General features: G+C 41.0%; 3 protein-coding genes across 5 annotated transcripts; 1 reads left to right on the forward strand and 2 right to left on the reverse strand.

Moving 5' to 3' along the window:
• The first annotated feature begins 1002 nt into the window (after window positions 1-1002).
• Window positions 1003-5303, forward strand: LOC108423593 (nucleus accumbens-associated protein 2). 3 transcript variants are annotated; one of them, XM_017690987.2, is made up of 6 exons: window positions 1003-1113; window positions 2071-2930; window positions 3036-3212; window positions 3353-3458; window positions 3680-3777; window positions 3982-5303. In XM_017690987.2, the coding sequence occupies exons 1-6, from the start codon at window positions 1109-1111 to the stop codon at window positions 4524-4526; spliced, it is 1791 nt and encodes a 596-aa protein (XP_017546476.1). In that variant the 5' UTR covers window positions 1003-1108; the 3' UTR covers window positions 4527-5303. The 3 variants fall into 3 exon arrangements, with proteins under 3 accessions (XP_017546476.1, XP_017546479.1, XP_037387269.1); XM_017690990.2 differs by lacking the exon at window positions 1003-1113 and adding an exon at window positions 1494-1719 and having other exon boundaries at window positions 3982-5301; XM_037531372.1 differs by lacking the exon at window positions 1003-1113 and adding an exon at window positions 1813-1898 and having other exon boundaries at window positions 3982-5302.
• LOC119261866 (xenotropic and polytropic retrovirus receptor 1 homolog) lies at window positions 5185-8862 on the reverse strand. The gene is made up of 4 exons (XM_037531879.1): window positions 8719-8862; window positions 6314-6450; window positions 5875-6093; window positions 5185-5535 (listed from the first exon to the last, which is right to left on the reverse strand). Exons 1-4 carry the CDS (start codon window positions 8860-8862, stop codon window positions 5469-5471), a joined length of 567 nt encoding a protein of 188 aa, XP_037387776.1. The 3' UTR covers window positions 5185-5468.
• Window positions 8863-10151: 1289 nt separating this feature from the next.
• On the reverse strand, window positions 10152-12786 carry LOC108423560 (xenotropic and polytropic retrovirus receptor 1-like). Its single transcript, XM_037531880.1, has 7 exons — window positions 12772-12786; window positions 12593-12673; window positions 12216-12297; window positions 11891-12075; window positions 11603-11782; window positions 10757-10907; window positions 10152-10363 (listed from the first exon to the last, which is right to left on the reverse strand). The coding sequence occupies exons 1-7, from the start codon at window positions 12784-12786 to the stop codon at window positions 10152-10154; spliced, it is 906 nt and encodes a 301-aa protein (XP_037387777.1).
• Window positions 12787-15966: the final 3180 nt, after the last annotated feature.

Consider the following 15966-nt stretch of genomic DNA (forward strand, 5'->3'; position numbering starts at 1 on the left):
GCCGCCTCCTCTCCTCCACAGCCCAGACCGCAGTCTCTCCTCTCTAGGGACGTCATACATGTGACCATGCAATTCCTCCATCTACTGCTCGCATCCCAGCTGTCAGCCAAACAGATGTTGATTCCAGGATAAAATAATGCATCAGTGTTCTGCACTTTGGGTTAGAGATTTGCCTCAAAGCAAGAATTATTGATTTGGGATCTTGGAAAAGTTCTCAGCAGAACTTCATGGCAGAAAGTGAACATCAGACTGAACTGAGCGTGAATGAAAAGTTTCTAGTGTCTAGCTTTTGTTGAAACTTCGGCTGACACAGTTTCACAGCTTTTTTTTTTCTTTCAAAAGACCAGACAGTCGGGTGAGCTCAGCTCCTGCAGTATTTACAAGGGCGTATGTCTGCCATACATTATTTATATATTCTAATTTTTTTTCCCTCTAATCTCGGACGGCAGAGTATTACTGATGTTTTCACGTTTCTTCTTAAATAGTGCTGACTCATGCTCTATCGGCGTCTTAGCCTTAAAAGGCAATGAGTCAAAGGCAGAGCCCCAGTGCCTTTCTCTCTCCCCCCCCCCCCGTCCCCCCCCCCCCCCCCCCCCATCCACTGTGCTGAGTGATGCTGCTTTACCACCCTAGTGCTCCATATAGCCTCCCTCTCACTGCAGTGCTTCGCCTGTGTGCCTCACGAATCATGACAAACTCACATAAACGCCCTGCTAAAAGCCTAAAAGCCTGCTGTCTGCTTATTTTCTATATAGACGTGACGGCAGAAGCAGGTTGAGGGCTGAGTCTGCCTGTGTTTTTCTTTCTTTTTCTTTTTTTCCCCCCTCCTGTCTGGCTGTTATCTGTCTGATGCCGTGTTGGCACATCTGATTGGGTATGCAGACTCTGTACTGAGCATGCCAGCCTGTGACAGGGACTGCATTGCAGCGTTGCTCTCTCCTGGCACACTCCATTTGTCTGCCCTTAATGTAAATAATCCTGCCGAGCATGGCAGAGAGAGAGAGAGAGAGAGAAGGAGAGGGAGAGAAGGGGGGGAAAGAGAGGGAAAGAGAGAGCTCCTGATGGATTATGTGACTGCGCCTGTTTCGGTCTCGCCGAGGAGGTTGACATGAGGTGAATTCGCTCATTTCTCCCCTCTTTCTTTTTTTCTCTTTCCCCCTCATCTTTTCTTTTTTGATGCTCTAATAAAAGTGAGCCATTTCTGTGCCTCTGCCTGTCTTTTGTCTCTATCGCACATGCATGCGTTTAACTCTGCAGGGCAATTATCCGCATCAGGCTCTCTCTCTCTCTCTCTCTCTCTCTCTCTCTCTCTCTCTCTCTCTCTCACACACACACACACACGCACACACTATGTTCTTTCTTGCTCTCTCTCTCTCTCCCTCGCTCTCTCCCCCCTCTCTCTCTCCATGTGTCCTTAAATGACTTTCTCTCAGTCTCCCTCCCCCCCCCCTCTCTCCCCCGTCTCTGTGTCTGTGCCTATAGCCTCTCTCTCCCTCTCTGTGACATACAGTAGATGGTGCATCGATTGCACACAGACGCTTGCTTTCCCCTCTCTCGCTAGGAAGTCCTGTGCAGGGAGGAGAGGACGGATTGAGACACATCTCTCTCTCCCACACTCTCTCTCTCACTCTCTCTTTCTCGCTCTCCTTCGTTCTGCCAAGCTAATGTGAGGAAGCTGTCTGCCTTCTCTCTCCCGTCTCGGAGGATTCTGCTGTAGAGGTCAGGTAGTGGGGTGGTGGGACAGAGGAGGGAGGGCAGGGTTGGTGGGTCAGTTTGCAGTTTCTTCTGCTTCTTCTGCCAAGCTTTGCAAGTCAGAGTTACCAAACATGTAGACTGTGCTAATGCTAGGGGGGAGTGTTTGGTAGGGCAGCTGCTGCTGTTCAGCATTTCTCCTCCAGGTTTCTTTGCTTTCTTTTCCCTGTTGTCCTCTGTGCTTCTGAGAGCTAACGTTCTTACTTTTGGGGAATGGGGTTAATTCCTGTCATCTCCTTCTGGGAGTCCCAACTTTTTCCTCCTCACGTTTTCCTACTTTGCATTAATGTTCTTTCTGTGTGGACCCTCCTTTTGCAGATGCCCACCTGGAAAGTCCTCTCTCTACGTCCTGTGGAGATCTGAAGCCAACGTGATGTCTCAGCTCCTGCACATGGAGATCCCCAACTTTGGCAGCGCGGTGCTGGACAGCCTAAACGAACAACGGCTGCTGGGCCAACACTGCGATGTGGCCATCATGGTCAATGGTCAGGCCTTCAAGGCCCACCGGGCCGTGCTGGCCGCCAGCAGCCTCTACTTCCGTGACCTCTTCAGTGACAGCAGTCAGGCCCTGTTTGAGCTGCCCTCTTCTGTGGCGCCGTCTTGCTTCCAGCAGATCCTGTCCTTCTGCTACACGGGCAGGATGACGGTGACAGCCAGCGACCAGCTGATGGTCATGTACACGGCGGGTTACCTTCAGATCCAAAACATCGTGGAGCGTGGCATGGACCTGATGTTCAAGGCCAATGCTCCATTCTGCGACTCGCAGACGTCTGCGGCGGATGATCCCCCCAGCCCGAACAACAACAACAACAACTCCGCTCTGTTGCTAGGCGACCAGCCCACGGCCGTCTGCAAAATCAAGGAAGAGAAGCTGGAGACCCCGGTGTGTGCTCAGAGCGGGGAGCTCAAGCAACCCGAGGACGACGTCAAGGGACTCAGGAGCAGGTCTTCCAGGGGCAGCACGCTTTTCTACACCAGCGGGGTGGGGAACGGGACCCTGAGCATGGTCCACCCATACGAGCACTCGTCCAGAGACCACTCCAGCCCTGGGGCGTCCAGCCTGCCCACCACTGACAGCCCCACATCCCATCAGAACGAGGAGGAGGACTTTGAAGATGACTCATACGACAACCTCACCAGTGGGAAGATCTACAGTGTCTCGGCTGGTCTCTATGGCAGTAAATGTCATTGTGGATTGTGTACTAAAATAGACTTGTCTGAACATTTGGGATTAAACACCCCCCTGACTTTTTTCTGTGTATGTGTCTCTCCTCTCCTCCTAGTGCACGAGAAGATGGAGGTGTCCTCCCTGCCTCCGTCCCTGGAGAGCCGTTTCTGTGTGCTGCTCGGAGGGGACAGGGAGGCTTTGCCTGCCGGACTTATCAGCCAGATCGGCTACCGCTGCCACCCAGCACTATACACAGAGGGAGATCCAGGAGAGAGACTGGAGCTGATTGCAGGTAAGGCCTTTCTTCCACAGTGCCACCCTGAGAAATCTGAGAAAGGGCTGATTAAGTGAATAAGTAGGCTAACATGCTTCATGGTGATTTGTTTAAAGAGCTGGTGCTTCACTGTTTCTCTGTTGTTGATGTTGTGAAAGGATCTGGTGTATTTATGACACGTGGGCAGCTGATGAATTGCCACTTGTGCGCCGGGGTCAAGCACAAAGTCCTGCTCCGGCGCCTCCTTGCTGCATTTTTTGACAGGTCTGTAGAAGTGACAGTCCTTATGTGCAAACCATGTATGCCTGTTATTTGATTACATAAACACCTTTGAAAATACTGTGCCAGTTATTTTTAAATGTGCAGACAGTATCTGCAAATTAGACTTTCAAAGAAACAGTGTGGTGTATGCGATGAATGCTGCTGTTGTGGAAATATTTAGTGCTTGTGCCCCCCCGTGGCTGACTGTAGTATCACGACTGCAGGAACACACTGGCAGACAGCTGTGGAACAGGCATCCGCTCTTCCAACTGTGATCCAAATCGCAAACCACTGGATAGCCGCATACTGAACACAGTCAAACGTGAGTCAGCTTCAGCCTTCTGTGAATATAGTAACTGTGCATAGTAATTCCACTTTTTTTCACAGTCAAAATGGTATATTCACATACTGCAGGTAAACTGCTGCACGTTCTGCTGTAGTCTACCCTGCGTGCTTCACATTTTAATTCAGCTGCCTATTAAAAATAAATATTCCTTTTCTGTCTTATTTCTGTCCACCTTTCAAGTCTACTGTCAGAACTTTGCCCCCAACTTCAAGGAGAGTGAAATGAACGTGATTGCCGCAGATATGTGCACCAACGCCCGAAGGGTCCGTAAGCGCTGGCTGCCCAAGATCAAGTCCATGCTCCCTGAGGCTATTGAGGCATACCGGGGCTCTGTGGTGCTTGGCCAGGTGGACGGAGTGGCCCAGCCAAGCCCTTCCTTCCCCTTTGAGTCTGACTTCAAACACCTGGCCCAGTCCAACCTGACTCTGGAGCAGCATCTCTATGGAGACTGCAGAGAGACACTGAGAAATGGTCACTTCCCTGGAGCAGCCATAGAGGATAGAGCCAGCACGGAGACGGGCAAAGCTGCTGACCCGCTGCGAGCACGGCCTGTGGACAGCCCAGAGGACATGCCGGCGAGGCATGTGGAGGGCTCAGAGAGAGCGGGAACTGTTCTCACCCTCAACCCGGCCAGCAAGAGAGCGGAAGGGGACGGAGCATGCAGCAGCCCCAAAAGCCAGCCAGAAGAACACAGCGGAGAGAGACCCCTGGTAGAAGACCAGTGAGTCAGGCCACTTTAAAGTGGTCTACTCTTCAAACAGGACCACTACCACTAATTCCATGGATTACACCACCTAAATATCAATACCATGTCGAACGCTGCACGACCTAGGGGAGGGGGGAGGGAGTGGGGATACGGACATACAATAGTTTCCCTGGATATATCAAAAGACCTTCAATGCCCAATACACCAAGTCTGCATAGAGCTGTAAGAGATAAAGCGGTCATTTATCATAAATAATATTCTCTATCTCTTACATACAGACACAAACAAACACATATACTACTACATACACATGCTAACATCCTACAGGCTGGGTTGTTATGGATATGATGCTCAGCATTTTACTGACTAATCTTCCACAGAGTTACACAGACCATACAAATGGTTCATGGAACACTGCATGGCAAGGTTAAAAAAACAAGCAAAAGATAATGCACCTGTTCATTAACATATACATGCTTCAGATATCAAAGCTATACTGCTGGATGTGGACTATAACAGGAGGAGAGCAGAGAGCTGCTTTAGTGAAAAAGAGCTGACTATGGGACTGCTGACGTGAACACAGAGTAGGAAGCAGAACAGAGAACAACAGTCCTCTGGAGAGAGAAATGCTGGACTCTCACTTTCTCCTCCCATGCTCTTTTTTCTTTTTTTTTTTCTTCTCTATTTGCTCGGGCTCAAGCTGCTGTATAGTACATGCTTGCCTGATTTTTGCATATCAGCTGGTCTGGAAAATTGAAATACTGATGGTTTTAGAAGTGAAATAAAGGAAAGCATTATTTTGAGGGACATCTTGGTCTTGGTCCTTATATGTTTGAACGTCACAATCTTAACAAAAAGCAATATGTGACCGGCCAGTACAGTTAGAATGTATTAACTGTTGGGAAGTTCAGCTCTCATCAATGTCTCTTATGTTATCTACATGCATGCACATCTTTCCACTTCATGGAAATGGTGCTGGCTCCATCTTTGGGCTCTGTATGGGTAAGTTTGTCTCCTCAACGGCTGGTCTGCAAAAAGAGAAAGATCTTGCTTGAAAAAGAATCTGTTACCAGCTAGTTCTTACATATTGTCACTGTCAAAAAAAGTGTCTCAGTTTCTTGTGATTTTCAGTTCTCTGCAGAATTTGAACTCGGCAGCTGCCAATTACATTATGTGAAAATTTTATGATCAATGGACCAATATAAATGCTACTATTTTTGCCCTTTCCTGTAAAATTACCATTTTGGAGACACTTGCTTTTCTTTGAACAGTGACGATATATTCTATCACCTTACAGTCGCTCAAACAATCTAGTATGGGAGTAGCTTTTACATGTTAAGCAAATACATATTAATCCAGATGATCACCTTAAATATCTGAATGGTAAACAAGTTGGTTTATGATGTGAGGTACTGGTGTTGGGTTCAGTGTTATCTAGCTCATCCTGGTCCATCAGCTTCTCTTGGAGGAACTGCTCTGGCATGTTTACTGTCCTGCTAGGGAACTCAAAATCACGAACAGCTCGACACTGTTCACAGTTTTTTAGGTGCTCATTCTCCAGCCGAAAGAGGTTCCACATAGAACGCCTGCAAAAGAAGTAAAGCTGAAATAAAATGGTCCTACTCTCTAAATGTACTGAAGTTATCCTGAGAAACTGCATTACAGGTAAATAAAGAAAAAACATGGTATAAGAGTCAGAAATCTTCCACTTACAGCAATGGCAGATTTGCTCTGAGCATCTTTATTAAGAATCAATACGCTCTTAGTGGTTTGGCAGTCTTTTCACTTCAGAAAGGCATATCTAACCTGAGGACCTCCAGCAGAGCCAGTACAGCACTAGCAGTAGAAGCAGCAGCTGAATCCTTCATCTGAGCTAGGAGGATATTTATAGCCCAGGAGATCCGCAGTAGCACATCTGCTAACATGGCTGCATAGTAGTACACCTGGAAGAGACTTAAACATTAAAATCCAAAATAATCTGCAGAGGTTGCAGAAATATAACAAGACAATAAAAAACAGAAGGACAGGGTCAAAGTGAGATCAAGTTGAATGCTATGTTATAAACATCTATTAGTAGTTGTATGCATTTATATTCTATTTTAGCCCAGTCACACTAACTCATACTCTTCTTTAACCAGATAAATATGTAGTAGTGTGTTCAAGGCCGGTTTTCCAGATCCAGATTAAGCCTAAAGCTAGACTGAATAAAATTTCAGCTTTGGCATTGAAACTAAGTCCAAGACAATGTGCAAAGGAAATATAATTTCACATTTTCCAAATATGTGTCCAATTTATAATATAAACTGTGTTAATTTATCTATTTATCTGCTCTGTAAGCATTTATTTGCTGAAGAAACACAAATTTCAAAATGAATTAAAATACTAATACAATAAATTGTGATTTTTACGTTGTGTGTTTGTTTAACCATTTACAAACTTCTGCTTGTGAAAGCCCAGTATTAAATGTAGTTATCATCCGATACCTAAAGTTTGGCTGATCAGATTACGTTGAATCAAATATGCTGGTGACGCACCTGAACAAATCCATGTGATGACTGGGAGCAATCTGGAACAAAACTTTATTAATCAAACTGGCTTACAAGATATCAACATCAACAAAATCTTGCTACTTTTATTGTATTTATGTACATATCTGCATACAAGCATGTATTTTAATATATTTGCATATATCTGCATATACTGGCATATGTTTAAGCACCTTGGGTCAAATTACAGAAACTTCTTAAGTCTGAAATCTTATTTGTTTAGTTACTATGCCAACTTCAGTTAGGACTGAATTTAGGACAGAAGCTATTACAGAAGAACAGTTCATAAGTTTCTTATCCTAACTGCAGATAAGAAAACAATATTACAGAATCATCCTAAAAAGACAAAATTTCCTAAATACTGTCCTAACTTTGACAAGCCCAGAGCTAGGTAGGCAGCATGGTTTACTATAACTATATAATAATGATGTTAGCTAGCTAGCTACATTTATGAAAACGATGCTTTCGTTTATGACATGAAGATTATGAATTTTCTAACAGCATTTTAAAAACCCAGGACACTGCAGACACGATCTCCACCGCCCACTCCTATTATCTTTGTGTTAATGTTGATGAAAACTCATCAGATAAAACATTCCTGCGATGGTGTTGAATATTGACGAGACAGAGCTAAATGAGTATCTGTTAGGCGGAACAACGTTGCAGTCGGCTAAAGTGTTTGGGAAACTGAAACTGGGTAAAACTCCAAAAACACTCCAAAACAGCACAAAATGCTTTCACAATATTTTTAACTAAGAGTTTTTCACACTTTAGCTTTGTTCTGACAGTATTTACATCAGTAAAGTTAACTAACGTTAGCTGTCTGGCTAACTAACTTGACTACTTTGATTGCGTGTTGGTTGGCTGCTAGGTAACAGACATGCCAGTTGATTGTCAAGTGGGTTAAGATTTCCTAACTGGAGATAAGATGAGATGCTGTAAAATAAGATAAGATTCTAAATTAACATAGGATTTGATTCCGTAATACGAATTTATGAAAAAAACCTTATCTTGCCTGTCAGATCAAAGGCAAAAGTCTGACGAAAAAGACAAAAAGATAGGAAGATTCTATAATACGCTCCCTGGAACATCCATTTTAACACAGCATATATATTACATTTATTTTTAATGTGGGTAATTGTCTGTAGACATATTTTCAGCATAATCCATGTCCAGAAAACTGGCCCATACTCTACTTGTGATGAAAATAATCTCGTGTTTATTTTCATTCTGTTCTGTTGCTTCAGCACCTGGACTGCTTTTTTGTTCTCACGTCTCACCTTTGAGCTTTAGCATTTCATTTTAGAATAAAAAGGTCCCAAAAAGAGAAAAGTAGCAACTAACAAGCTTTGCTTAATACATCAATACATGGTGCATGGCCTAAAACTTTCCATTGCTTTGTGATACTGTTTTACTCTTAAATTGCTGTTTGCTAGGCTTTACTTTTATTTAAGTCAATATTACAACAAAGTAACAACATTTATATCTGTGTATATGTGTAGGCTACTCTACATGCCTCTAAGTCTACAATGCCATTTACATTTATCCTTCTACATCCTCACATATTCCATTTCATTCCATAGCACAATCATATGGTTCAACACATGTCAATTTAACGTTTCATGTTTGTAGACATATAAGACATAGATCATGGGCATAATTTACTTCTCTTGAGTAGACAAGCTCTTCTTTCAGGAGGCCATTCCCTTGTAGCAGTCCCCAGTCCATCCTTAGGTCCCAGCTGATAGTCACTAACACACTCAAACAGGTAGCCACAGCCCACAGATACAGATACGCATTGACCTCCATGGGGGGAGCAGCCCTCTCTAAACACACACAAACCATATTCATCAACCTGCACATTTCAGTTTGACTTTTTTTCTGAATAAAGTCACCATGATAACAGCAATCAGTAAGACCTGAATGAGGACACACACTTCAAATGGTCACTTTCATAATAACCAGATATTTTATAATCAATAATTGAATAATAAAGCTGTTTAAATTAAAGTAACTTTAACTTAAAGTATTATTGGTACCTAATACATTGGGGAGTGCAGGAGCACAACCTATCACAGATTAAAATGTAGCCCAGACTGTTTTTGTGGTCAACCCCTTAAATGGCCAGGAACCACCTGCAGACCCAAAGTTTTATTACACACTTCTACAACCTAAGAATAGCTCAGGCAGTTTGCACTGAAGTCTCTGTACTTACTGAATAATAAAACTTAGCGTGTGATTAGTCTGAGACTAAAGGGTTAAACAAGTTCAAGTGAAATGATCTCATATGTCCACATCATCGTCATCTGTTGATTTTCACAGTAATTGGATATATATTTACTCAGATTTGCTATACAAATTTATACCATGAATGTCTCTTGGGTTTGCACCTGTTTTATCTTATCTTATCTTCATGGGGCCTAAAATATAGTAATACAGTGGTTTTGAAAATTTTTCACACTAGGACCTATATGTACAGGTTATGTTTGGCCTGAGAACCACCAAATATTTTGTGAAAAACACCACATAAACTCATTATACTGATTAAAGTCCACCTTTACTCAGTGTACTCTTGTTTGTACTATATCATATTGGCACACATGCAAAATTCTAAATATTTCTTTAGCACTTCAATATAAAAAAACATATCTTTGCATTAAAATTATTTAGGTTAACCATGGTTAGCTTACTGTTAGCCTACTGTGTGCTGTATCATTCAACATAAAATAGCAACAGCACAAATTAGGCTAAAGCAATCTTGTTTTATTCAGATGTGACACGATATGGCAGCCAAGCTGAACACTTCTGTGATGCTGATTATGAGTAATAAATCAAAATGTAGAAAAATAGCCTAGAAGTTTTGAGTGCGATAACTGCGTGTCCTCTCCATAGTCATTCATGCAATGCTCAATGCAGAAAGCATATCTATCAAAACGTAATAAAGATGTCATGTCAATAAAATATAAAAAAATCTGTTTATATATATATATATATATATATATATATATATATATATATATATATATATATATATATATATATATATATATATATATATATATATATATATCCCTACAGTAGCATCACATTCTTTAGTGTTAAGCAGAGATCACTCTACCTTTTGCTATGTTGTAGAGGCCAGCGAAGGTGACCATGAGAAAAACAGTAGAGTATTTTCCAGCGTTTAGAAGGTGCAGTGTACGACCACTGTCCCAGAAACATCTCAGACACTGAGTGAACCTCAGCCATGGAGGGAAGCACTGAATCAGACATGGGACTACTTTACTCTGCTTCTCCCAGTCCAGGCTCTCTGGTGCACACAAAAAGACAAAGCACAGATAAGACACATTAGATTGAAAATCAGTCTTAGTCTGGTACTGAACCTAGAACCTCAGTAACATTGTTTCAGCAGTAACAACACTCCTTGTAACTTTAGCACGAATAGATAGGTAAAACTGCTGTAAGCCAAACATATGTATGTTTATATTTAGAATGGACTGTTCTTGCAGCTTTGTTTCTGGTTATGAACCATATGGACTGGGTAGTAAGTTTTCCACTTTAACAGTATTTACATAGTACAGCAAACTCTTTTATTTGATATGATTTTTCTTATGTCATTATCAGGTGAGATAACACAGAGCACCATGCAGCTATTTGGGTTGGAGTGGTCTGGAGTCTCCCCCACCTGTATACAGAAAGTTACCATCCTGCAGATCTTTCCAGCCTATTTGAGCAGTGTAGAAGCACAGCATCTCCCACAGGCTCAGGATGAGGGGGCTTAGACTGTTAAGCTGGTCAGCTAACCAGCACTCTGCAAACCCAACAGGCCGGAAAGCTGCTGTCAAGACATTCCACTGTGGATGAACAAGAGTAGAAGTTGTGTTACAAGAACATAGCACTTACATTAAAAATGTTGCTGGTAGCTTTTCGGCTTTTCATTAAGGAAACTATATTTGTATGTTATTTACCAAGGCAGACCAGAGCTGATTCTCACATGAGTGTCATAAAGCTAATATCCACATTTATAGAGGATGCAGAAATAAAAATGTTACATTGACAGTTATCATTGTGGGGTAGATTGATCCACATACACATTGTCTCAGACTCTTTAAGTCTAAAGAACATGCAAAAAAGACAAAAAAGTGTGACCAACCCCAGTGTTCTCTATATGTAATTAAATCATGTTTTAACACAGAAAGCATTACTAAAAGGGGGAAGTCTATGAATAAACTTTAAGTTGGCCTGAGAAAGCTGTTACTGTGAAATCCCAGGTGTTGCTAAGGTGTTACTAGGCCATTGCTAAGATATCCCAGGTGGTCGCTAAGGTGTTGCTAGGCTGTTACTATGATATCCCAGGTGGTTGCTAAGGTGTTGCTAGGCTGTTGCTATGTTATCCCAGGTATAAAATAATACTACCAAGAACAGTTAATTGGTTTTATCAAGCCAACTTAATGAGTGAAGGGAAGTTAACTATAGATCTGGAATGTATTCAGAAGCATTCATTTTTGCTATTATCCCAAAGCCCTGCATCTGGAATGTCATGTCTCACCATCACAGTCAGGAGCCAGCGACGAGAACGAGAGTGACATGTTGGGGTGGGGTTTAACAGCAGGAGCAACAGCAGACTGTGGAAGAAAAGGGGGTGGAGCTGCTGTGGGACTGACAAGAGCGAGGAATGTAGAGATGCCAGCACACTAGCACACCAACATACAGCCAAGCATCCTGCCACCTACAGTGAATTCAGAAACACAAGAAAAGGAACATTAACGTGCCGAGGTCGCTTTCAAGACAATGGCAGTACTGATATGGATGAAGGAAGCGATTCTGTGCTCATCACCTCTAAAACATGTAGATGTGATAAGTGTTGTCTGGGATCCAGCTCAAAGATGAGGACTTGATTGATCCCAGATTTCCCCCAGCAACACATGCTCAGTCCCATGAAGAACAGGAACTCAATCAGCAGAAAGCTGCCTCTGTAGAGCTGGAGTGCCTTCAGATGCTCTAGGTGCGGTTCATTCCACACTTGTACACACAGATGAGCATTAGCCAGCCATTGAAGGATGAAAATGAAAAAGATGTGAGCTTTTCAAGTGTGGTTTAAATTTTAAATAACTGTACAGAGCTGTTTGGGGTCAAAGTGGAATTAACATGGTCCTACTAACCTTTAAAAGCAATTAACGTTAGCAGAGCTATCACAAGGCCACAGGTGACACCAATCCGGAAGGTTATCCACTGACCAGCTGTCTTTGCATGAATAAAAATACACAGAGCGGTTTGATGAGAAATGGTTTATTGTAGAGAAACTTTATATAATGATTTAATTTACAATAGTGGTGATAGAAACCAGGGGTCACAGAGCTCTCTATAACACAGTGGTCAATATCTATCTACAACCACCAGTGAACCCACACATTTTTTAGTTTTTAAATGTAATGTTGATCGTGGTGAAATATGGTGAAATAGTGAAAAATATGTTGCTTTCATTATTTATTTTGTCTCACAATGCAAAAATCTCACAGTCAAAAGATCTAGTTCTTACCTGTTCCATTCCCCTCGGTGGGACCTGTAGCCTTCTCAAAGCTTTCTGTTTATTGCCACCCTCAAGCTGAAGCATGAAAGTCTATGGGGTTAAATTGATGAGAACAATTAAATACTAAATGTTTTTTTTTTTTAATTAAAATAACAATATATGAGACAGCCAATCAGTAGTATTCTCACCTCCAGTCTGACCATCATCTGACCACAGCGAGTCCTTTCTGTGTAAATGAAGGAAGTGTCCAGTTTTTCAGTCCTCCATTGTAGGCCATACTCACATGCAAATTTTGCATCATATTTTTTGGTGATCTTACAGAAACCTCTGTAGTTCAGTTCCTGTGGTCACAAAAAATAAGGTTATTGAGAATAGCTACTACATAACATTAAAGAATCACATTGTGATGAGATTAGACTTCTACCTGGTAGCTTTGTAGAAAGACCAGACCCAGATAAAGTTCCCCTACAGCCATTTTGAGTTTACACAGTTCAGTCTTTTTCCTCTGCGTACGTTTGTAGGCCTTTGAGTTGGCTGTGACACATCCATCTCCTCCTTGCCCTTGTCCAGAACCATCCAGAGCAATGAGACCAAATGAGGCCAGCCTTCTGTTCGCCTCTGTTAACTTTTCTGAGAAGAAACAGATAAATCATGTTACAATTTAACATTATTATGGCCCTAAAACTAAAAAGCCTAATATGAACAGTTGAGAGGCCTACCTGAATAGAAGTTGTTCACCTTTATCAGCTCTTTGTCACATCTCTTGAAGAACTCCCGATGCTCTAGCCTTACCTGCTTTTGACTACTGTAGCCTGCAGGTAATTCACCAATTTTAATGTAAGAAAAATAACAAAACTGTAAATAATTAGCTCCATTCTCCAATCTCCACTCTCTTCTCTAATAGGGATTACTTTTATAAGTTCATTAATCATTTATTTATCCTGTATTGCCTTTGGTATTGAGAGAATGTGCCATGCAATGATAAGTTCTATGAGGTATTTTGTTACACTGAGAATAATTTATGAGATTATTGCACTGTCTTTTTAAAGGACCATAAATCGCACTTTGACAGCTTTGCAATAGGGAACATGCTTTAGCCCATAACTTCATTTCGGAAACTTCCATTTATTTTTCAAAATATCAGTATGATTGAATGATTATGATATAAACAAAGACATTCAGAATGGTTTGGTGTAAAATGCTCCATTCTAGAGAAAGCTGCCAAGTCGAAAACTGTTCACAGTGGTGATGATAGGAACCAGACGTCATGCATCTAAAAGCTTCCTCAGGGAAATGTATTGTGTGAAATAGTTATGCCTGATGCCTGAGACATTGTTTCACTGTAGGTAAAACTTTGGACCAAAACCTATTTTTAAAAAACTTTAAAGGCAGAGATAGAGGTAGAGTCCATGGAGAAAATGTACCTTTTCAGATTTACAACTATTTCATCAACAATCAACATTACAAATAAAAATTCACAGGTTTACTGGTGGTTTTGGATAGTAGATCAAATTTACATTGTAGACAACGAAACTCCTGGTTCCAGCCACCACCACTGTAAAGAAATCCAAGTCAGCAAGTTTCTCTACAGTGCACCATTTCACATCAAAACACTTTGAATAACCTTATTTACATCTGAATGACAAAATTATGCAGAACTTTTGAAGAAACGATGGAATTCCACTTTAAACTAAGCTCTGCATTACATATTATTACATTGCACATTATCATGCATTTGAATGTTTATTATATTTTCTGTTATAAGCATTTGCTGCATAATGAGTGCATAATATTACATACAGTACAGTTCTACCATTTTGTGAAATGATGCACTCATTAATATTACTTACTATTGTATAAGCCGTTCTGTGTGTCTTCTTTGCTAAGTATGGAATTCAGGGTCTGGAATGAATATATTTATCTTGTTTATGGGGAGAATGCATACTTAAGCAACCAAAAAGCCAAAAGGATGTTTGATAATTGGTAAATCTAAGAACATATTCAGATGTTTTTCAAAACATGCAACATAATGACTAAATGACAGCTTACCTCATAGGAAATGTATTGCTTCTTCCACTCTGGAATCGTCTGTGCAGTCAAATGTTCTGAAAAGCTTATATGAGTTACAGACATTTTAGCAAACAGTTAGTTTAGCAAAGTTGGTCTGTTTAATAACAACAGAGTGAGAGCACGACAGGTAAGGAGTGCAGAAAGAGAGAGAGAGAGAGAGAGAGAGAGAGAGAGAGAGAAAAGGAGGTGAGCACAAAAGCTGTTACAGTGCAAGAGCACAAAGAATTACTACCCTCATCTATAATTTAGCAGGCCATCTCAGCATTTAAACAACCTCAGTCAACTAACTGTAGCTCACTCTGTCACCACACTCTTAAAAATAAAGGGTTCCTAAAATGTTCTGGACACACTGTTCTAATGAAAACCTTTAATTGGTATGGATAGAACCTTCTTTAAACTTTAAATTGGTTCGTTACACTTCATCTACAAAAATGCTTCATGAAAGAATCACCTACTGAAATGTCCTTTAGGGAATCCAAAGTGGTTCTTCTACGATGTCACTTCAGAGAGACCTTGTGATGCCTTTATTTTTAGAAGTGTATGTGCAGATTTATACATAAATTTAAAAAAAAACTTTCCTCTTAAAGGGCCCATATTTATGGAAAGCCTAATTTTGATGTAATGTAATGTAAACATTGTTAAAATTTCAAAACATACCACTTACTTCACAGTCCATGTAGTTAATGTGTATAGAAACCAAGCTGCAAAAGTAATCCATTATAAACTTGTTTTTGTGATGTCACAAAAACGTATCTGTTCATAATTATGCAGCTATTCAGCCTACAGCAGTTTAGCCCAGCCCAAGTGTTTCAGCACAGAATGCCTCTTGAATGAGGCAAAATGCTTAGCACTCAACCAGAAGAGTGGTCATTTACATATATCATATATAAAGACACAGTAACAAACACAGCCTGTTTAGTTCTAAGGGGTAAAGAAAGGTTGGAAAATTGTCGAATAAAAATTAAATATGACGTTTTTTAATAATAAAAAACACAAATGTCATAAATGGAATAAAGAAGAAAAACAAAAAAAATGTAGAACATGGGCTTTAATTCTTTTTCTTTTCTTTTTTCCTGAATGCCAGAATCATGACAGTAAGCCATAAGCTCATTATGAACTCAGCCCTCTCTAACATGCCATGAACGAATTATTCCCATAATAACTCATATCAAGCCTTTCTTGTTTAACCTAAAAGTAAACATCCATCAGGCATAACATTATGACCACCTCCTTTTTCTACGCTCATTTTCCATTTTATCAGGTCCGCTTGCCTTATATAGGTTCACTTTGTAGTTCTACAATTACAGACTGTA

The sequence above is a fragment of the Pygocentrus nattereri genome, chromosome 20, assembly GCF_015220715.1.
Source record: "Pygocentrus nattereri isolate fPygNat1 chromosome 20, fPygNat1.pri, whole genome shotgun sequence".
Taxonomy (NCBI): Eukaryota; Metazoa; Chordata; class Actinopteri; order Characiformes; family Serrasalmidae; genus Pygocentrus; species Pygocentrus nattereri.